Source organism: Melospiza georgiana, chromosome Z, assembly GCF_028018845.1.
Source record: "Melospiza georgiana isolate bMelGeo1 chromosome Z, bMelGeo1.pri, whole genome shotgun sequence".
NCBI lineage: Eukaryota > Metazoa > Chordata > Aves > Passeriformes > Passerellidae > Melospiza > Melospiza georgiana.
The window spans coordinates 11,766,504-11,789,615 of NC_080465.1; the positions used below are offsets into that span (position 1 = coordinate 11,766,504).

The window sequence follows — 23,112 nt, forward strand, 5'->3', positions numbered from 1 at the left end:
GGGAATGTGCAGCCTGGACGCTGGATCCATGATGTGGTGTGTGTTTGTCATTGCAAGGCAGTGCCTCAAAGGCGAGAGTGCCGCATTGGCTTAGATCATTAGAGTAGTCTAGCAGTCACCCAGGCCTTGCGTCAGCCCGGGGAGACAACATGAGGGTTTCTTGCCTGTATTTTGGTTGAGTTTTTCTGTGGTAGGCATAAATGACTGAGACAAAAAAGAAAGCAAAACCCACCAAACAAAAGAGGACCAATTCATTCTGTATGAGTCACTAGAGACACATGAGACACACGTGTATTCAAGTCATGATGACATTGAAATACTGGTGACCCTGCTGAGATAAACTCAGCTTCTAAATGAAATGCCCATGTTATTTAAACATCATTTTGGGCAGCTTCAATTAAAATGAGCTGTCTTCAAAGTATCAGTGCCCTTCAAGAGCTCCACCTGGGTCCCCGTATTATCTTTGGGTCAAGTTACAAACGTCATTCAGCCAGTCATTGTGGCTGGCTTAGGGCAATGAAAGCTACAGTCAGAGTAATAGGAAATAATTTCAACTAATATCTTATTACTGCTGTGAATTCTGAGGTTTTGGTTTTCTCAAATATATGTTTCTCAAATATAAAAACATGCACACATGAAAAGAGAATCTGTCAAACATAGCATTTGGTACGTTTTCCAGCCTTTTACAGCTCCAGAAATATTCTATGGAAGATTTTATGGTGAATATTTTCCAATTTAGCATAGTTATAGCAACTGAATATTTGACCCATTTTCCTTGGAGGAGTATTTTCAATGGATCCTTATACAGCAACAATCTGTCCACTCTTGTTAAAATTGCGGGTTTGGGCTCAGGTTTTTTTTTTGGGTTTTTTTTTTGTTTTTTTTGGGTTTTTTTTTGTTTTGGTTTTTTTTTTTTTGTTTGGTTTGTTGGCTTTTGAATTTATTTATTTCTTTATTTATTTATTTTAAATTAATGACCGCCACATTCCACCATTCCACCGCGAAAACACTATCACTGCGCCCCTCTTTCTCCCTCGCGCCCCTGGCTCCTTTTTTTATTATTCCAGGTGGGTGATGTAAAGCCTTGTTAACGAAGAAGCAATCTGCCATCAGCATCCGAGAGCGCTTCGTGGCGTGCGCTAGCAGCGTTTTGATGCCGCCTCCCCCTCTCCCTGCCCCAGCCGGCTGCCCGTGCTGCCGGAGCCCCGGCTGGCTGGCAGCCTGCCCGCCGGCCGCGCCGCCGCTCCCGCCGCTCCCGGCCGCTCCCCGGGAGCCGCCTGCCTCCCGCATAATGGGCAACATTGAAAGCAGCAAGGCGTTCGGTCGGCAAGGTCAGAGTGCCTTTCATTCCTGCCATAATCAACCAGTGTAGCTCTTCCTCGGACCTGGGGAGAGAGAAGATAGAGGTCAAAAGAGCAATTACATTTCACGTTGACTCCAGGAAAGGCTTGGAACACAAAACTGAAAAGAAAACAGCGCAGAGCCTCCCTCTCCCACATTCCTTTTCCTGGTCATTATTATTAGAACAGTGCAGCAGCCATGTCCATTATCAGCGCTATAACATGAAGAACCATTTTCCTCCGGTAGATGAGATCTTTCTTCTCAGATGTTTAGTGCTGTCAGCATCTTGCAAAGGAATGTAAATGAGAAACACCATGTATAACCAGAGGCAGCGAGTAAAGGCTATTAATTACATTTAAATCTTAACACTAGCCAACTCTGGAGCAAGTAGTTATGCTAGTTTCCGTCTGTAATCTGTCTTTGAATTATCATGGCTTTATTTATTTAGTGTTAAGAAGATAATTTACGGAATATAATTTAGATGAAAATGTCAGTAATTTTCATTTGCCATATTGTCATTTACAGAGCTATCTTTATTTGACCCTACAGCTGCTGGGCCTAATTACTTTAATGGCATTAATTGTAGTGACCATTGAGGTATTTTAGCTTTTAATTGCTATTACTGCACAGCTGAGATCACTGCAAAATCATCATGTTTGTTTCACAGACATCTTCTGTTGCTTGTTTGTATTCCTAAAGCATAGCATAGAATAAAGTCTGCCAACGATTTTAGCCAAAAAAAAATCCCTGTGAAACATAAATTTTAGACAGTCCTTTCAGCAGAGCGACCTGTAAACTCTAATGTTAATGTAGTGCGATAGTAGAAGAATGTAACTGATCCATTTACTCATTGCCCTACCCTGTCTTTATGAAAGCTGAATTAGCTCAGTGTTGACAAAGGATTAAGAAACTTGGTAGTGACATTCCTCACAGTAAACAAAGCCATTCTCATTCCACATTTCACACTGAAGGCAGCCAGTTCAAGAGTATACCCTCCTTTGTTTCCAGCTATAGAGTGCAAACATGGCTTTATTCCATGGTTTCCTATGAAACGAAATGTGAGTACAATGTCTCTATCCCACAGAACACCTGGTATTATTCACTCCTCTGCTGAAAGCACGATATCACTAACGGATTGAAAAACATATTTATTTTATCAACCATGACAAGCAACAGGACTCTTTTTTTTTTTTTTTTTTTTTTTTTAGTGGTATTACTATTGTATGGCAGCACGAAAAGAGACATAAATTTTTTTTCAAGATCTTTTGAGTTCAGGTCTCTTCAAGTATAGTACAATTAGCAGCCAACACTTAAAAATCACATGTAAACAGAGCATTGCTCTAGGCAAGGTCCTAAAACTTAGACCTCACTAAGGTAAAACAAACTGAGGATTCAAGAGCAGCTGAGTCAACATGAAATTGGGATTTGTTTAGGTGGTGGAAGCTGTTCACACCCCAGTGGACTGCACTGCTCTAGCCCTACCAGCTCTGACATCTCCCTGGCCATGTCAACATTTGACCCATTGGGAACAGAGGTTAAAATGAGTTGTATGAGTTGGCACCATTTCTTCTTTCATTGCGGTGATATCTGCTAGAGACAAATGCTATTCAAATGGTTCACATAAGCTTTTGCAACCTTGGGTGGTGCTGCTCTCTGTTTGTTTGGTTGGGTTGTTTGTTTGTTTTCCAGTGGCTGCCATTTGCTAGAAGAATTATAATGAAGTGAGAATTCTGTAATGTGTATCATCATGGTGTATCACTGTGAAAGACATGGCCCGAAAAGGAAGATTTAGGATGGTATTGTAATGGAAAATTCTGTTCTTTTCCCTTTCCTTAAGTACAAATGAACATTACTGGTCTTTCCTGGACAGGTCATGGGAAATAAGGCATTTGTAAAAATGTTCCTCTGGTAACAATCCTCCAATTATAATCAGCAAGATTGTCTGCGTGGAGAAAGATACAGGAATATAAATGTTAACGTTCTCACTACTGCTCTACTAATTGCACACAGTCCTTTCAGAATATGACAATATGCATCAATTTTCCCTTTCTAGTGTTTCCTTACCATGATAACTTTTTTGTGAATTAGTAGAAATATACACAATGAATATTTTCTCTGTTGAACAGATATATTGATTGCTCACCTCTGCGTTACCTGGGATAACCTTGACAAAAGATCCATATATGATCTTTATTGTATATTGTTTCCATCATTAAAATAGGTCATAAGAAAAGGCCATCCTGTACAAATAAGAAGAGATTACTTTAATAAAGAGAGGGCTTAACTGAATGACTTAATGTTGTGAACAGACACAGAAAGGAGAAAAATGCAGCTCTGGTAAATTATTGCTAAGTCTGCATTGCCTGTGTGTTTCCATTCCTAGTTTATTTATAAGTTCTGTACCAGTAGTATACAGAATTTTTCAGTCATGTCTAATTTATAAGACAAAAGAATCCATGGAACCCTTGTGTCATGAAGCCTCATAATTTATTGACAATCTTAGGCTGCAGGATTGGGCGCCTGTAAACTGGCAGCACTGCCAAAATCACAGCTATTCCCATGCACACCTCATGTTCCCATCCCCTCCAGAGTGCTGACCAGCAGCCTGCCAGAAGCAGCACTTGTGAAGCAGAGACTAAAAGCAGATAAGGCACCTGATCCATCTGAAACACCCGGAGACAGACAAGGGCTGTCTCTGAGCTGTATCAGTTTCCTGATCCCAGCTCATGGCACAGCACATCAGCGCTTGCGGTGGCTCTGTCTGCAAGGTGACACCAGTCTGGAGAGGATCAGCTAGCAGCTGAGAAGGCAGAGACCTCTGCAGCAGCAGGAGCGGCATATGGACCTCATAGCACGGCTTTAACCTCCTGACATACTTCTGTGATCTCTTCCCTCAACTCTTCTCTACTTAAGGGAAGCTGACATTATAGCAAACAAGATCCAGTGGTTAATTGGCTAAGCGTGTCTGACAACAGCATTAGAGCTGCTCAGAGATACATTCATGGCTGTGATTCACCTTGCTTAGCTGCATGCCCTGTGAGATGTAGTTTTCCTGCTTTATGTGTCTCACGGTAAAAGCGTAAATGTTCAAACGGGTGCTCTCAGTGCATGAAGAGATGATCAGCAAGACCTCGATGTGTACTAGCCAAGGAAAGGTGAGGCGTCCCAGCTGGCCTCAGTGACTGCAGCAAAGCTCTGGGTAGACCTCATTTAATGAAGTGAGCATTTGGGATAGCTGACTGACAGAAGTACTTGTTCCAAACAGGAAAGTCTATTAGACACTACTTAGTCACAATAAGAATAGCTTAGAAAAGAACCAACCTCCCCAACAGCACATTGTATAGTTCAGTATCTAAAAAAAGCCACAAAAAGCAGCGAATCGAAAACAAAAAACCCGAAAACTTTTCTATAAAAGTCAGGGAAAAAAAACTCCCATCAGCATCATTCAGAACAGGAAAAAGATCAATAGTCTGTAAAATGTGTGTATGTGCTCTGTTTATGGAAAACTAAGCAATATAAAACATATGGCAATGACACATGGAAAGAAATATTTTAAAAAATATTTGCTATAGGAATAAGCCTGTGAAGGGAAGAGTTAGTGATGGAGCTCTTTAAACAATGTTAAATGTTTCAATCCAGACTTGACCTCATTTTGTACCTTCATCTCTTACTGATTGGAATTATTTATTTAATTACATTTTATTTTATTTTATGGTAACTCTCCAGACTTCTTGGAATCCTCTAAAACTTAATCCTCAATCAGAAAACGTAGTATTTCCCAGTAAAACCCCTTATTCATTGGATTGCCTATTATGAATTTTCCTGTTAACAGATTCTCACAGACTCCTGAAGGAGGTCTGGCAATAGCACATCATAAAAAATCAGCAAAGTCTCCTGTAATCTTCAACTCATTCTCTTACAAACTTGCAGACTTGCTAAATACCTACAAAACATATGAAAGACTTTGTGGCATGCCCCAAAGAGGAATGAATATACAGTATGGGACGTGGATGAAACTAGTAGGCTAAACTTCCTCAAAGTCAAGACTTTTATTGACAGAAACTGCTCCTGGAGCCAAAATTATTTCCTTTCAGGTTGATTGTTACCTGACTATGACAACTATAGAAAACTAGGAGGTGAAATTCTCCTTGAGGATGACTCCAAAACATCTCAGTGAGGGCAATCCCTCAATCTCCAGCAATGTCATTCCAACAGTATCCTAATCTCCGTGAATTCCATCAGGACTTGCCTTAACAGTGCCGGCTGCCAGCGCTGGTTCCCAGCGATGTTGTTCAAAGGGATTCCTGACCTCTGATCACATGGGAGAAAATGCAGTTTCTGAGAACACACATCTGGAAGCGCCGTAACAAACAGCAAATGCTCACACTGATCCTTCTCTGCTGTTTCACCTGCGCGCTGTGGGCAGGCAAAGCGCCACCTCTGCCGTACAGACTGAAACAGAAAATGGCCCAGCTTCTGCTGTCACAACATTTATTTCAGTGCTTCAAGTCACAGCTTCGTGTCTTCTCATGTTTGCCTCACTGAAGTTAAAAGACAGGGTAACCTGCATGTACTACAGCTTGTAATTGGATTGCATGTTTGAGGGTGAAACAAGCTGAGATGTTCCTCCCTCCATCTGTCCTTGGCAGCTTGCTTGTACCTTCACACAAGCAGAAAATTGCATCATAATAACATTAATAACTTAAAAAAAAAAAAAAAGCAAAAAAAGCTGAGCATTACTATTTAGAGGACATTTCCAAAATTTCCATGAAAAAATTGCCTTCAGATTCATTGCTGTAAAAGAAGCAGTGGTTACCTCTGGGATAAAGAGCATTGAGAACTGCTGAGGAAAAGTGCCATGAAAACCTAGAAGAAAATACATGTAGGGAAAATCTGCATAATGTGTCCCATCATATTTTGTAAGGTTTCTGTTTATTAAAGGCTGTTTGATGAAAAGCAATATACATTTTAAATAAATTAATTCACCAGTGGCGTATCAAGGAAAGTTGTAATTAATTTTCTCTGATGGTGTTGTCCAGTTTAATAGACAGTTATGACCTTTCAAAAATAGATTTACATATACTGTTGTTTTCCCCAAATTATAGAATAAAAGATTTTTATGAATTCTGCTATTATGGATACTAGGAAATCCACAGAAATAAGTGACAGCCCAGTTCTTATACGACAGAATGCAGTTATCTCAAATATCTGTCAGGGCAAAATATTTTAATTTAATAGAAATAAAAGCAGTGAATCAGCAAAATCTTCAGGAAAATGAAAAAGCTGTGAAAGGGTAGTCCAGATGAACACCATATATGCATGAGAACAGACACTATTATTTTTTTCCCAATAAATGTAGGCATGCAAATTCTTCAGAGGGTGTGAGCAAGGATGCTAAAGTCTTTTCAGCGACTCCTTATATGGTTCCTGAAACTTCTGCAGCTTCTTCTTTGTCCTGGAATCTCTCAGTCAGCATTCTTTAGTCCCAAATGAAATCCCTCTGAAGACTTTATAATATCCAGGAATAATATAATTCACTTTTTATGTGCAAAGGCCAGAGGTGTCTCTCAGCATGGCTCCTCAAAAGTGTGACTTGGATGTCAGGCAAGAGTATCCTGCTGGGCATTGAATCCTGAGCTTTCCAGAATGTGAGGGGGAGGTTTTTCTCAGGCTCAATGGACATTAGTCTAATCCCTAAGCCAATGAATGAAAAATGCAAAGATAAAATTGATATAAATACCAATACATTTTATTTTACTGTTTATTCGTAGGTCATATTTTGATATAAACATTTTTAATTTATTATTTATTAGTTAGGTGCTTTCATTATTAGCTAACTTATTTTAATATAAATGTAAATAATTAACAATTGTTAAGCTAGTTAAAAATATTTGGGGGATTTTTCTTTTTAAAAAACAAATCTATGCTGGAGACATCAACTGGACAAAGTCTCAGTGGTTCTTTAAAGCATTTCTTGAGATTAAAAACACTGCAATCGAATTTATTATGTTGATTTTCTCAATTTTTTTTCCAATAAGATGTCTGAATTTAATTTTTGTTCCACATTGTGGTTTACAAGACTATTATTGAGACATCTTGAACAAGAAGCAATTGAAACAGCAATTAATGTCTGAGGGTATCTGCCATCTTCAAATTTTAAGTGCTTTGCTCATGAGGAAAAGTAGAATTGAAAATACACCAAATAATGTGCTTGGTCTGCTTATTTAGAAATTCAAGCCTGTAGCATGATTTCCTCACCTCCTGGATTCAATGGCATCATAGACAGACATGTCTATGATGGATGCTTTCAGTCTGACTTGGAATGGTAATTTTCCTCCCCTTTCAATATACAAGAGACAGAAAGACAAGAAAAGAAACTCCAGGATGATTTCTTCATGTGAGTTTTTTAACAATCACTGAGTGAAAAAGTATTTCTTCAATTTTCTTTAATAATTTTCTTGTAACTTTTGAAAAAACTGAATCATTATCCACAGAGTAGGTGGTGTAATTTTCATTATGATTCACGTTGGCTCTTTTGCTTAATAAGTGGATGTAAGCCTCATTTTATCAGACAAAGCCAATCCTTATTTTAACAGTGAAATCACTAATGGCCTGATATTATTTTCATGAATGTTTTAATTGCTCTCCTCTTTAGTGCCTTTCTTGCTGTTTACAGCTTTTAGCCTTTGTAGCTTTGCTTGTCTGCATTCTTTTCAGTTTTCTGCTCTTTCTTTGTCCTCCTTTCTTTCTGACTAAACATCTTCCAATGCTCCATGGCACTCTCATCAATTGTAATTAGCTTTGCATGTTTATATTTCTCCTTTCTAACACTAGTATTCCGTGTCCTCATGTAGTCCCACTGTCTTCTAGCTCTGTCTTTGTGGACTATTATAGCAAAGTTGTCTGTTTAATAATATGTGTTGTGTCTATCTTTGTCCCTTTCCATGCCTATATGCGCAGCACTTAGAAGAAAGAATAAAAAAGAATTCTAGACAACCTGTTCCCTCTTTGTAGTCCTGGTAATCTTATAGTATTTTCTTTTAAATGAAATAGCTGCAGCAAAAAAAAGCTTATGAGTACCTTAGACCATAAATGCCCTATAATTTGGCAATTTAGGTAGTGAAAAAGAAGACTGAGGTGATGGCCTAATTTTCCTCAGGCTGGAGAGACCCCAGATGATATTATTTTCTGTGCAAGTTTTACACTTCATATTTAAAGGAATGATCCTCAAAGGAAAGCTTTCAGATACTCTTCCACAGGAGGATGTTCCAGTCTGGAGACTTTTCCTGTGAGCAAGGATGCTGTGTCACCCTGGCTGGGATGGTAGCTCCAGCGCTGTGTGTGCTGGCTGTGCTGCCCCCTTTGGGGTGTGCCTGGCTCCCCCCAAGCCACCCAGAGGCACACTCTGGATGCAGCTCACTCAAGGAACCCTCTCTAGCACCCTGGCCAATTTAAAGTGGTCTGGTGTGGCCAGAGCTGTTAGGAAAATCTGGCCCTAAGTAATCTGAGGAAGAGGTGGCGTGATAAAATTTGGGAAAAAACCCCTGAATTAAAGCACTTAGTTTTGGAAGGCTATTCCTTACCAAACTAACAGAGAAAATTAGGTTCTGCCTGGCAAAGCAGGTACTTAAGTAGGCTGACTTACCCACTGAAGTCCAACATTCCCATTTATGCTTTTGGTAGAAATACAGCACGATATAGAAAGAATATTGCACTTAAATTCTTCCACCTTGGGGAATTAGATTCTACTGATATTCCATTGTCACTCTGTTGATAAAATGCTTGACCTGTTGATCTTAGAATGGTAGTCACAGTTATAAAAATGTATATTTCACTTGGGAAGTGTGTTAATACGACACTGCAGTAGCACCGAAGTAGGAGACAAGTTCTCTTTGATATTAGAACTGTGTTATCTTCTGCAACATTTAAAATAGTTGCATATAAGCAAATACAGGTAGGAGTGAACACTGCTGACGCTGGTGGAAGAAAGGAAGCCCTAATGTTAATGCTTTCCCAGGAAAAACTTTTTGGGTAAATCACTGTATTTAGTATATGGAGGTTTTATATAACATGGCATTGAGGCTATCCCAAATGCAATTCATGCATTTGCTATAAATAGTCCATGCTCAAAATCCTACGGGAATTCTTGCGTTATAGATGTAAATTGAGATTTCCGATCAAGCATTCCAATTTTATTGGCTACTTAGGTAAATGATTTATCATTTGCACTTGCAAGGATTCAGGGAATGTTGAAGGTGCGTCTTCAATATTCTTGTACATCTTCATGTAAAATTGTGTCCAGCTAGATATGTTAACTGCTGATTGTCCTTGTTATGGTCATTTTATTTTTTTAGTACTCTTCAAGAATAAACCCATGAATGGTAGTCAAGTTTTGCCACAAATGTAGTGGCATAATTTTATTTTGCTTTGCAGACTTTTGGAAGGACTGGGAAAGGCCTAAACCAGCTTGTGACAGTAGACAATTGTAATAAACATTATCCAAGTTCTAGGGCTTATCTATAACATTTGTACATAACTCCTGTCATGTTCCAGCTCATTTTTAATTTAACCACTTGAATGCTACACAAAAGCTAGTGTGATCCAGATGTCCTAGTATGAAAAGATCAGTGAAGAAAAGGATGTTTTCTCCCATTCTCCCCACAGGGAGGAGGAACAGGTAGCAGAAGACACACAGCAAGGAAAGAAATGAACAGATGAAGGCAGCAGTAAAGAAGGAAGCAAAACCAACAAACAGAGAAGCAAGCAAGCAAGCAAGCATTCTCCATGAGACAAATTGCAGTCTGGGTTTCCAGAATGCATCTGTAAAAGAATGCTTTCTTGTCAAAGAAAAAACTCTGCAAACCAATTCTGTCCTGGCTGTCCTTTGAACACACAACTCTGTGGAGCCCTAGACTCTTTCTTAACTGTGGCTACTTGCCACAGATTCACTGTGCCTTATTTTTGAGTCATGCAAAGGGAAAAATGTGCAGAATGAGCAAAATTAACATGTGCAATACAACAAACAAAGGTTCCTCTAGAATCCTGGGGTTAACCACATAGAATAATAAAAATGAAGAGTAGTAGTAAAAACAATTACATTGCTAGAGTTGTATAACGAACAAAAATATTTATCACTGACATTTCAGGCTAGAATTTGGAAGGTCAAATGTGCAATCATATGTGCATGTGGTAGCTTGTCTAACCTGTTGTGAGTTGCCATAGCTGAGAGGGGATCAGTCTTGCTGCGTGCAGTTGTCTCCTGACAATTACATAATTCCCCACCTGCAAATATCAAAGCCACACACTTAGTCTTTTTTTAGAGAACATACACACTTACATGTGCAACGTGTTTCTGACTCTTCAAAACAATCAGAGTGCTCAGACTGTATTTTGTGGTGGAAGTTCTTGTCCAGAAAGTGGCAGGAACTGGAAGGCTGGGCCATCACCTGCTCTGTTGGGATTACGGGTGACAGAAAACCACTGAGTACTACCCTTCATGTGTATGACCTGCCCCAAAATACTTTGCTGTAGCAAGGTAGCAAGCCTTTCATACAGAATAACAATGGGAGAATAAATTGCAGGAAAAGAGTAAAGGAGATCAAAGACAATTCTAGTCTTCATTTTAATTTCTTATGTGGGAGTGCAAACAAATAGCACTATTATGGTTACTGATTAAGAGAATGTACTGTTTGGCAGCCTGCAGAAACTCAGTTGTCACGAGCAATAGATGTGCAGCATAATAAAAGTCTCACCACTACACAAGATTTCACAATTTCTTTTGTCTCCCTCAGCCAGTTTATCCACTAGTATTAAATAGTGTGCTATCATAGAGCCCAGATGTACTCTGATGAAGTCCTCAGACCTATTTCTACAAAGAAAACAAAGTTTTCTTCTCTAGCAGCTCCTTGATTATGTGAGGTCTCTCTTCAAAGTGAAGGGTTTCAGCTGAACATTTAAAACCCTCGGCTTTTTTTACTCTGTAAAATTAAGTGACCTAATTTCACAAGACCTTTGTGAGTAAAAGAGCAGTCAGGAGAGCTGACTTGGATGCATAAGTACAGAGTGTATGTGCCTCCAGATCCCTCCAGAATTTGTGTTTGTAAGCCTATGGTCTGAAAGCTCCTGTTTGCACAAACTTACGTAAGTGTTAACGTGCCTCACCAGGCTAAATATACTAGCCAAAATCCACAACAAAGATGCCCTCAGAATTCTGTGTCAAGACAACTTCGTAGCCCTCAGGTAGCACATCAGAGGTTGTCGCTGGGCTGAAAGGGTCAGCCAAGGCTAGCTCTGGATGGTGCACTTGACTCCACTGCAGCTCCTGGGCCACAGTGCTGCAGGTGAGTGATTTTTACCCTGGGCAATGTGGCTGCGAGCTCGGGAAAGCAACTGAACAGGAGGTCTGTGGCTGATGTGTGACAGTGGTCACAAGGGCTGCAGGATGAAGAGAGAGGCGAGAATGTTGACCTCATGTTCAGAAGGCTTGATTTATTATTTTATGATATATATACTACATTATAACTATACTAAAAGGAATAGAAGGAAAGTTTTCAGAAGGCTAGCTAAGCTAAGAATAGAAAAGAATGAATAACAAAGGTCTGTGTCCCGGCAGAAAGCGAGAACAGCTCTGCCGTGAGCGGTCAGTAAATCCAAACATCCACAGGAGACCAATCACGGATCCACCTGTTGCATTCCACAGCAGCAGATAACCATTGTTTACATTTTGTTGCTGAAACTTCTCAGCTTCAGCAGGAAAAATCCTAACGAAAGGATTTTAATGAAAAGATGTCTGTGACAGCTGATGCCATGGCTCTTCATACCTGGGTGGTGTGAAGTTATTGTGCCTGCATGGGTGCCATGCAGCCCAGTCCAATCCTCAGAGCCAGAGAGCCTGGTGGGGTGTGCTGGTAATTACAAACCAAAACAAGTCAAGTAATGGTGACCTCTGTAAATACAGCAGTCCTGCCAAAGGCCCTAGGCTGTTTTACAGAGCAGGCAAGGGAAGGAGGGTGCAGAGATATTCACAGCTATCTCTTCATAAAGCACAATCTAGCTGACCCAAAGGCATAGCTAAGAAAAGATAAATACTGGAATCTGCTTCGCTTTGTCTTATTTGTGCCTTGTAAGCATTATTTTGAGGTTATGCAAAATAATTTTGTGTCAAACCCACAAAAACCCACCCTGTGGATCTAAGGTTTTATTGTTGTTTTTGTGAAGGAAGTCTCATGTGCTGTTTTCTTAGAAAATGAAGCTCAGTTCATAGCCATATGATTAAAACAGACTCTTTCCTCTCCCCTAGAAAAATAAAATCACATGAGCTCACTTACAAAAGCAACAGTCAAATCCTGGGGTTTGCTGTAGTGTATAAAAACACTTAGCACCATTAACCATTTCCTGGGATAATCAACTCATGTAGCAGCAGGGTGAGTGAAAGGCCTCAAAGAATTTTTATTTCTTTTATGAAAGCCTGCGGTAGAAGTTTATAAGGAAAAGTTGTAGGGACAGTTTAATAATTACAGAAGCAAAAGAAATCATGAGAATGAGGAGACCAATCAGATATGAAAGAGGGCAGAGGAATATCAAACAGCAAAAACATGATTTTGGTTTTTTATGAAGGTTCATCATCAATAGCCAATTTTAATTTTTATTATTATTTTTATTGTCCTTGAAATACTTTCTGAAATTCTAGGGTGAGAGCAAAATATTATTATTTATTTGTCTGCAATTTTAAGAAATGTTAATTTTTTTATTTTTTAATTTTTTTGGGTGGTAGTATTTTGGAGTTTTTCTTCAGTTTTTGATAGGATGTCTTCGCTAATGGCCTGATTCTGTGTGGTGCTGAGTGACATCCACTGTCACTGAGACATTGAAGCACTCAGCAGCATTTGCAATGGGCCTTTTTCCCCCCCCTAAAGTATGAAAGAAATACTCAGTAAACCAAACAGCTATTAAACTAAAAAGAAGAAAGCAGAGAGTGTCATAGCTCCAGTGTATGCAGTGGCTGTAATGCCAAATGCTTTATTTTACAGTGGCCTTGGCTTTCCTTTCATGTCAGGACTGACTGAACTGTGCTCAGACAGCTGTGCTCACTAGTGCACAGGCTGCTTCAGAGGAGACAGAGCTGTTCCTTCCCCCCAGCTTCATCCTTTACCATGCTGTGCCATTGTGAAACATCAAGAGGTGCTGATTCCAATAAAGGTCATGTTGCTAATAGGGGAAAAAAAAAAAAAAAAAAAAAAAAAAAAAAAAAAAAAAAGAAAAGTGCTCTCTCTGCAAAACCTGCATATTAAACCTGTGATGTTTAATTCAATTCTGCTGAGTGTGGGCTGGTATAGACAGTTCCAGACTCATACAGTGCAGGACTTAATGCCATTAGGAGATAATGAAAATCTAATCTCCACCCCAACATCTCTGCAAAGAAAGAGAGCCAGGGCATAACTGGCTCGAGTGCCAACTCCCTGCAGTACAGTTCCTGTCAAGCCAATGTGTTATAATATGAGAAATGGGTGCTGAAATGTTTATGTCAAATAGGGAGGTGTACGAGTACTCTTAGCTGAGATAAAACAAAACCAAAGAGAGGTCGTTGAAAAGGCACATAGCTGCATGTTAAGAATCCCTCACTGTCAGTCCGGAGCTCCTTTGTTGCTGAAGGAAAGGGCAGCCAGCTGCCTGGGCAGCCTCTCAGCTGGAGTGGAGTAGGTGTGTATGATGCCCTGGAAATCTCCAGGGCCATGCTGATTTACATCTGCTGAGCATCCAGCATGTCTGTAGGACAGCTGATCTGTATGCACAGGCTCCATTAGAAATTTAAATAAGTCTCACGAATTCTGGTATTTAAGTAATTTAAAGATTGCTCTTCAACCAGCTGGATTTCCTGCCTTATCTGCAGAAGTTAGAACCATAACAAACCTGTGGAGCTGTTCTCAGCTGCCTGGTTGGAGTAAACCTGCTCCCTGTGAGCGTAAAACAGCAGGTATGTTTATTGTGCGAGTAACAAGGTCACTGACCGTTCAGCTGTAGGAGCAAACTCGATTAAGACTGGTGATAATCTTTTGAAAGACTGTAATTTATCTCCATTTGAAGGGTATTATCTTTGTTCTACAGCTATCATGGAGAACAAGGTTAACAAATATTCCATGATGAATTTTTGAAAGCTTTAGTCAGATCTTGTACATTTAAGCCTTTCTAAACGGCTGTCAAATGCAAGGAAACAAAGTGTCAAATTTGTACACAGACCTACCTAATGGCCTTTATCTGAGAGAGTGGTTTATGATTTATACAGTCTCTACCTTTACTTAAACAATTTCTCTTTTGCTCTGTAGTGAAGGCAATTTTATAGCATTACTCACGTGGGAGAGATTAGCCCCAAAGACTGATTGTACTGAAGGAAGTAGGCGATTTAAAACACACAGAGACATGATGCAAACCATATGATAATCAGCTTTTATTATTAATTACTTCTGAATTGTCAGTTAACTGTATTTGGATACAAAAGTCATAATTATAAGTGCATTCTATTTTAAAAGGGATCGTGCTCATAAAAAGCTTTCAATTGTCCTTAACATTTAAGTAAACCGTCACCTTCAATGATGTTGCATAAATATTAATAAAAGTGCATACCTTTTATCCTTGAATAAATATTAACAACATAGGTAAATAAGAGAAAACTCTCTATGTGATTTACGAAAGCATAGAAATCCTACTCTGAGCAAAACAGGAAAGAAATTAGTCCTGGATATGCCTCGTGTATATTTTTTCTTAGAGAATTTTTCTTGTAGAGTTTTTCTGGGAGTCTTGTTGCATACAGGATCGGTATCTGGATAACAGAAGGAAGCCAGATATGTAGTTAAGCATAAATAAAAATTATGTATATGTGTATGGATACGCATTTAGGCATCCATATCCACAGACATTATGTCTATTTAATCACAACGTCTTTAATTTCAGGAATATACAAGAAAATTGAAAAGTAGAAAAAATGCATTAAGACTGTCTTTCTTTGCACGTATTCCTTCTGGTGAGAATCTTGTGCAATTCCTTTGGAATCAAATGCTCTCAACTGGTTTTTCATGCTGTAGATTTTGCTGGCTTTAGTGAAAAATATTTTAAGACAGCTAACGCATGAAGATACATTAGTGCCACTCAACCCAAGAAGTCGTAACTCCCCTGTTTTCCTCAGGGCCTAGCAATGAGGCTAGCATGGTTCTAACTCTGCCAGCTGCCTGCCGCCAGTTCCAGCAGATTTGTGGTTGCCATTTGGTCGGAGAATCAGCACTTGCTGTAAGTGGGTAAAGACTATCTTGCACTTTAACACAGGGCTTTTCTCTGGATCTTTTTTAAGCAACTGTTCTACTGCAGACACCTTGTGGAATTGCTAGAAAGGATTGCGGACACGGATAAAAATATAGTCCCTGTGGTTCAGGTGCACTAATGTATCAAGGATCAACCTTGTAATATGACAGAGAAATTGTTAGACTCTCATTTTCTGTTTCCATACTGTCTAATTTTTTTTTTTTTTTTTTTTTTTTTGCTGTCACTGCTGTAGCATTTGGCAGTGAGAATGCAATTCTTTTCAGGTTCTTTGATCCCTTCCATAGTAATTATTAACGAATGATGAGACCGGAAGAACAAAGAAACACTGTGACCTCCTCTTCAGCCCTTTAGCCTTCCAAACTCTTATTGACTTGTTAACTTTCAATGCAAGAGAAATCTGAAAATTACAACAGCCTTAATTATCTCAGGCAATATACCCTTCATGCAATTTTTGTTTCTTTACAAAGCTGCAGTGTCATAGAGCACAGACAAGGGAATGGACAACCAATGAGAGGTGAATGTTTTTCTACAAGGGAAAATGTTTCGGCGATTCACGTCATCTACTTATGATGTTTGTGTTCTTGATTCTGTAGTCTAGAAGGCTGAAACAGAAAAAGAGACCTGCTGTGTATATTTATATAATATAAACCTTTGCAGCTTACCCTGGAGCTACATAACCACTGGAACTTGGTTACAGTCCAATAAATAAGGCCTCTCAAACTCTGTTTGAGAAGCTATGCTTTTTTAGCTTAACTAAAATATCTAGCAATAATGGAAACTGAAACTAATATGTCAGTATTGACAAGAAATATTATCAGTCCTGACTAAAATCAATGCTTCCTTCACAAATTTTATTTTATCTTATTTATAGACCTTTCTGTTGCTCTCATCTCCAAATTACCTATGGCTTTCATAGAAACCAATGAGGTTAGCATCAGACATCACCTGGGAGATCAGAAAGATTAGTGTCTTTATTTTTCAGATGAGAAAATGGAGTCACACCTTGCAGACGTGACTTCTTTCAGACCACAGAGAACACAGGAAGCTGAACAAAAATTGATCACCATGACAATATGAGTTGAATTTTAGGTGTTCTACTTTTCAACTCCTTCTTTTTAAGTCTTTTTTCAGACACATACAGCTAATATAAATTCATTTCACTAAACACACCTACAGCCATTAAAAGAAAATTAAAAATCTGCTGATTGAGAGGAAAAAAGGGTAAAAGAAAGAAATATAAGACATATTTTAAGACTTTAAAAGAATATAGTGTAAATGTGAATATCCATATTCTTCTGTTCCAAGCCATAATTAGTAGTTCCACATTCCAGAAATATGAACTTAGTAGACTCATAATGTCTATTTACCTATTTTCAAACATTAATTACTTTACATTTACTGTGATGCTTGCATACATTTACTGTGATGCTTGCATGTTCTTTCACTATTTTTGTGCTGAATTTAAATCCTAATTATTTACTACTTCTGTGAACTTACTGGTTTTTTTCCACACAATAAAGGGGAAATAATGACCTAAATTTTGAAGTATGTGTATATAGGACCTAATCAATAGCTCTAGTCAAACACATTCCTCTGGCCTTATAAATGCTATGGAATCAGTTGCTGCCCATGAAAAAGAGAGTTAAAAATGACCCAGGATTATTTAGATGAGGAGAAAGGCAATTAAATGATAAATTAGTGTTAACAATTTTGCTTATGACATACAAGCTTCATTCCATCTCATCCAGCAAATACAGTAATCCAGACAAATTATTCATTAGGAACTAATTGGTGCCATTGTTGGGAGGCAAGATTTTAATGGCCAGTTGGTTTAAAGAAGGATTATCTGAAAGGAGTTGGTCAACTGCCAGAAGCTGTTTGCAATGACAAATTGCTCACAATGAATTGTTTAGAGAGAAAACACTACTTTTTGTTTATGAAACAAATCTGCATGCCAGTCAGTCGAGCTCAGTATGAAGGATGTTTGGTATAAGGTCATGAATGCAACAATGGTTTGCTTTTCTAGTATGTGCTGTTTATTTCTCTTGAAGCTGTAACTGCTAAATAGCAGCAAAAAGTAGTTAGCAACTCAAGAATTGGGTCTATTATTGTAACAGAGAAAGGCTGCCTAGCAGTCTTTTCATATCCATCTCTTTTTTTTTTTTTCATTGCCAATCTTCCTGTATTCAAGGGGTAATCTGAAAATACCTGTGTGCACTGACTTGTAGACATTTTCAGGAATTCTAATGATTGTACTGGATCATTTAAATTCAGTAACCTATCTTCCACTGCTGCAAAGCCTCTCTGAGTGATTCAAGCCATCTAGCTCCCGTGAAGAAGCAATATGATTGCCAGCACTCCCTCAGAGCTGCTAAGAAATAACCATTAAAATTTGCTTTTAACAGCGTTTCTTACAGCACAGTAATTTAATGATATGTGTTGTTCACAGATGTTGAAGAGGTAGATGTTGCACAATAGTCAGTACAGTCAGATTAATGATTTTGCCAGCAAATGCTATCGTAAATGTACTCAGAAGACTGCAATCAATTTTCTGCACAGCACAAAACACAGCCCATGTCCAGTTGCACAACACTGCATGACATTCTCCTCTTGCCTACACAGAAACAATTTCCAAGAGGCCATGCTGCCTTTCTGGTGCATTTATCTTTGTCCTAGTCTAAACACAATGTAAGCCTCCCTATTCTTTAAAGACAATACTTTCACACATGGAATAGCCTTTGTGCAAGAAAGTTGCTATGGAAATCCATTATAACATTTTTTTTTTTCTGGATAAAAAATCCTTCCAGATAGCTCTGTATAATGTCAAACCTTGTGTGTCACGCAGTGACTGCTTACAAGTGTATTAATACCTATCTGATGGGCAAGGGATGTTGTGCAGTAAAATCATCTATGCTTCTCAGCAGAGGGGAAAGGTGCTCCCTGTGCTCAGTGAGAGGAGCTGTAGAATCCTAAAGTGGAGTGCAAGGCAGACTAGGGGGATGCAGCTCCTCTGGTATTCAAATCCTATGTGCTGTACAGAAAAGAGAAGGACCATCCACTACAGATTTAATGGTTGCAGCATGAAACTGTAAGGGTTCTCTCTGCATCTGACCCTGCTGAACATGAAGATAGAGCACTGTGGCTTTCTAAGCTGCCCCTATCTCCAGCTCTGGACAGTGGTATCAGCCTGTATTTTTCAGGCAGAGGAACTGCCTGAAATTATCTCAAGAAGATGGAAGGAGCAGGCAATAAGTACAATCAACTGAGCACCAAGTCAGGCCAAATCAGTCAGATATTAATTGCTGTTATCAGTAAGATAACTATCAAGGCAACCAATGATCAGGCATTGAGCACCTCTGCAAAGAATCTACAATTGAAAATAGCTCAGTCTGATGTAATTTAGGACTAAAATTATTCCAATTATTTTAGACATTTTGTACCTCAAATCTTTTCTTAAAATCTTTTTGCTTTTGATATTTGAAGTTATAAATACCAGTCTACAGAAAATAGAGTGAATGTGGGACAGAAATCTATGAAGTTCACAAGCTGAAGTTCACTGCTGCGTGCAGTTTCTAAATTCACAGATTTCTATGTTAGTGAAAGCACTAGGACAACGACCAGGTTTATTTTTACATTTTGCAGTGTTTATGCTTCCAAGCCAGTCACATACATCAGTTATCAATATGGATGTGATTTGATATTTGCAAAAAGAGCTAAATAAAAGTGATGTAAATGCAGATCCTATTCAAGAGAGTGTCTTATCTCAGTGTTCACCTCTACTCTGCTCCTTTCTCCTACTCACTACTCAAATGTGTCAGCTCAATTGTTTGCTCAATATGTTTTAAAGTATATCTGTCCAAAATACATATTTATATTTTGGATAGACGTGGTAATTTCATAGAACCAGCATAGGGCACAGCCACCAGATCTGTTCTTCAATACGTTTTGGTGAGCACACAGGAGCAGGTGTGCACTGATCTGGTCTAAAGACTCATAGGGAAAAAAAGAAATCCAAAATGATCATCCATGCATTTGCCATGAAACTGTTCACTGATTTGATATACACTGCCCTACTGCAGTAATGAAGGCTTTAGATTCTTCCCTACACAGAGGCTGTTTCTGTGTCCCTTGTGTCACAGGAAAACACTCATAACTGAAGATAACCCTCCAAAAATTCAAGACAACTGCTGAGCTTTGACCACAATGATAATCAGTTTTACAGTATTCTAAAAACAGGACAGATCTCAAAGGTGATATCATATCATATAATCTATCACTAGGGAGCATATGCTTTATTTTTTGTCTGTTATCTCATTCCTGATAAAATGTAGCTTTTGTGCTGAGTTTGGAGTGAAATGTACTTATCTGGTAGAGAGTTCTGACTTTTCCGAAATTTTCACTTATTTAGAAAGCTCAGAGATAATTTAAAAATAGTTACAATGTGAACAAAATAAATGCCAATGCTTCTTTGGTTTCTGAACTGATGTATTTCCTGAGAGCATAATTTCTCCCTAGTTATTCTGAACAGTCATTAAATGAATAATAGAGAAGAAAGGACATGTGCTCATTTACACAAGCAAAATAGCTCTTCTGAAGCAGAAAAGTCTTTAGTATCGTTGTGTACCTAACATTTTTTAGTGTCGGGACCGTGTTGCAAACACATCTGGCATGGAAAGTCTGAAGCATCATGCAGCTTTCCTGTGGCACATTAACAGTGTTTATGTGTATAAGAGCAAGTTCATGTAGAACCCAACTGTGGTCAGAAACACTCTATTGTGAAAAGTCAGCGTTGATTATAATCATAATCATTACATCTGAAGCAGACTGCAGATAGGAAGGAATGCCTCTCTTTCTATTTTGTTTCTGTTTCCTTTCCAGCTTTCACAGGCTTGTCAGGTTGAGGGGGAAAAAACCGCTAAAAATAAGGAAAAAAAAAAAGAAAAAGAAAGAAAAAAGTGATTTGTTTGCTCGACAGAAGAGTCTCTGTGTCCTTTAAGGATGAACTTTGCACACAATTATGGACAGGCTTTTGGAAATGACTGTGAATTTCCTGAAACATAATGCATTGCCTTGCTACGTTGAGGTACTGAGCAGCAGAGAGTGGCATCCATTCCCATGTCCAGGAATTGCAAAGTGGGCTGCTTTTTTTTCTTTTTCAAGTACCACACTTCTTTGCAACAGTTGAGCAATGGCAGGAATGTAAAGTACAGGTCCGTGATCTATGTAAATGTTAATTTTGTGCCTTTTTTAGTACTGATTTTGACATGCTCAGGTAAAAACAATTTTCACAGGCTTTCTAATTTGGTCCATCACAACATCCCAGCAAGTCAAATAGGTCTCTGAGTAGGGTAGATAAGCATAACAGAGAAAGGGTGTCTATAAACAGAGGCAGAAAAAAAAAACAAGTTCACATCTGGGTCAATGAACAATCGTTGGTGTTTGGGAAACAATGTCAGCAGACAGCAGCACTTAACATTGTTTTAAAAAATTAAGTGCTTCTGGTCTGATAGAACGGTCCCTGAAATCAAAGGCAATTTTTTCCTAATTATAATGGAAACTGGATAGAAATGTAATACCAACATGATTACATCCCTAATACATTCCACAAATCTAGCTATTTATTAGAAACATGGAATACTACATACATGATTATCTGGACAAAACATAATCTGGAATTCAAAATGCCTTTAGACAAAAAAAAAACAACAAACCACAAGAAGAAGCAAAATAGAAGATTAGGAAAACCAGTTTGTCATTGGCAGAAGAGCTGAGTGTACTTACTAGTTCTGTTTATGAACACTTACAGAAATGTTCTAGGGGTACATATGTTCCTACTTTGCATTTAAAAATATGGTATGCAAATTCAAAATAAATACTTGAATATACACCAGCATTTTTGAGCTCTGCATAAAAGGTGGCTTTGCACTGGCATATTTGCACTGAACTGACAAATGATAGGAAACATTTGCAACCTTCTCACAAGTCCACGTTTGCACCTGGCAGGCACATATAAGTGCAGGGCATTGCAGATGCACTGCATCTCCTGTTACAGCAAACATTTAATACAAGCCCTTGTTTCCAAATTCTGCCCCGCCTTTTGAGATAAAAGCACATGAAACGCTAATTCCGTAGGAGAAGGCATGTAGTAGTTTGACACTACTTTTGGCTCCCAGGAGCTTTTCAAATTTTTTTTTTCTCTAAAATCTCCAACTACATTTAATATTGAAGAAATGTCCTACGAGCGCCTGGAAATAACAGCTGAACCTACCTGCAAGTCCAGTGACTACATGGAGCAATGAGGCATGCTGGTGACAAGGGCAGAGGAGCTGGAATTCCCACAAATGTGCTGTTGATGTCTCTCTGTACTCACTCTGAGAACTCCAGAGTGACGCTGGTTCATCTGCAATGAGGAGAATTTTTAGATCTGTAACGCAGCAAGGTGTATCAGCCTCCACACAAAAGCATCTTACTTGCTCCCTGTACACATCCTTTCCTTTTGGCATTTAAAACACCAGGCAGAGGCCAGGCCTTCTGCTGGAGGCTGAACCCATGGCATGAAGTGTGAGACCCGGCCAGTCCATGCGCTCCCAGGCTGATTAAAGCCACCTCCTCCACTTGTCTGAACTGTCCTGATCCTGCTGCCTTTGATTCTGTTTACTTGATGGATCCCAAAATCACACCATTAATGAACGAGTCGCATATACGACAGTGATGAGCCAGGTACCTCAGGCAGATAAACTTTTAAACACTTATCTCATTGAACTATTTGATGTTTTTCTTATATTAGTTTATTTTTTTTCCTGTCACTTTTCTGGTTCATTAACTAAAAAAAACCAAAAAACAAACAAACAAAAAAAAAAACCCCAAAAACGATTGATCTATCTGAATTTTGATTATTTTAGGTAGAAACTAGCTATGCTTACCTCAAAGACAGTAGCCAGGCACATGCACATTGCAACTGGATAAACTAGGATAGAAATTATCAGAAAGGAAAGGAACAGGAAAATAACAGACAAAAAGCCAGAATAGGTATTTCTTCATACACAGACTATCAGGTCAAAAAAAAAAAAAATGTAATAGTTTACTGGGTGTTCAGAGGTTTTACACATTGGATTTTAATTTCTCATATTTATTCTACCACTGCAACATTGTTAAGTGATACTGTGCTCTCAGCTCTGGTGTCCAAGACTTTTTCTGAAAATTTAAAATCTGTGTTGCTATAGGGAATCTTGAGGTGAAAATTTCTATGGTTACTTTTCAGAACCTGAAAATAAAATCAGACAATGCTTGTATATTTCACATTATGTCAGCCATTTAAGTTACTTACTGCCTAGTAGGTTTTCCTTTTCTCTCTGCATTAGGTAATATTGATAGCATAATTAACATGCTTAAATCTTTTCATTACAGCTTCTTGGTGCATTTAAAATGTAATTAAATCACTGTGAATTTGCAGTCTTC

General features: G+C 38.6%; 1 protein-coding gene across 1 annotated transcript; it reads right to left on the bottom strand.

Annotated features, from left to right (window-relative positions):
* Window positions 1-1,087: 1,087 nt before the first annotated feature.
* Window positions 1,088-22,160, bottom strand: LOC131096205 (uncharacterized). Its single transcript, XM_058044522.1, has 3 exons — window positions 21,923-22,160; window positions 10,545-10,623; window positions 1,088-1,385 (listed from the first exon to the last, which is right to left on the bottom strand). Exons 1-3 carry the CDS (start codon window positions 22,155-22,157, stop codon window positions 1,088-1,090), a joined length of 612 nt encoding a protein of 203 aa, XP_057900505.1. The 5' UTR covers window positions 22,158-22,160.
* Window positions 22,161-23,112: the final 952 nt, after the last annotated feature.

Coding starts and splice junctions, on each gene's coding strand:
- LOC131096205 (XM_058044522.1), bottom strand. CDS start 22,157: ATGCCAAAAGGAAAGGATGTGTACAGGGAGCAAGTAAGATGCTTTTGT. Junction 10,624..21,922: donor TGTAGTCACTGGACTTGCAG/GTAGGTTCAGCT, acceptor TGATATTTGCAG/GTGGGGAATTATGTAATTGT. Junction 1,386..10,544: donor GCTATGGCAACTCACAACAG/GTTAGACAAGCT, acceptor CTCTCTCCCCAG/GTCCGAGGAAGAGCTACACT.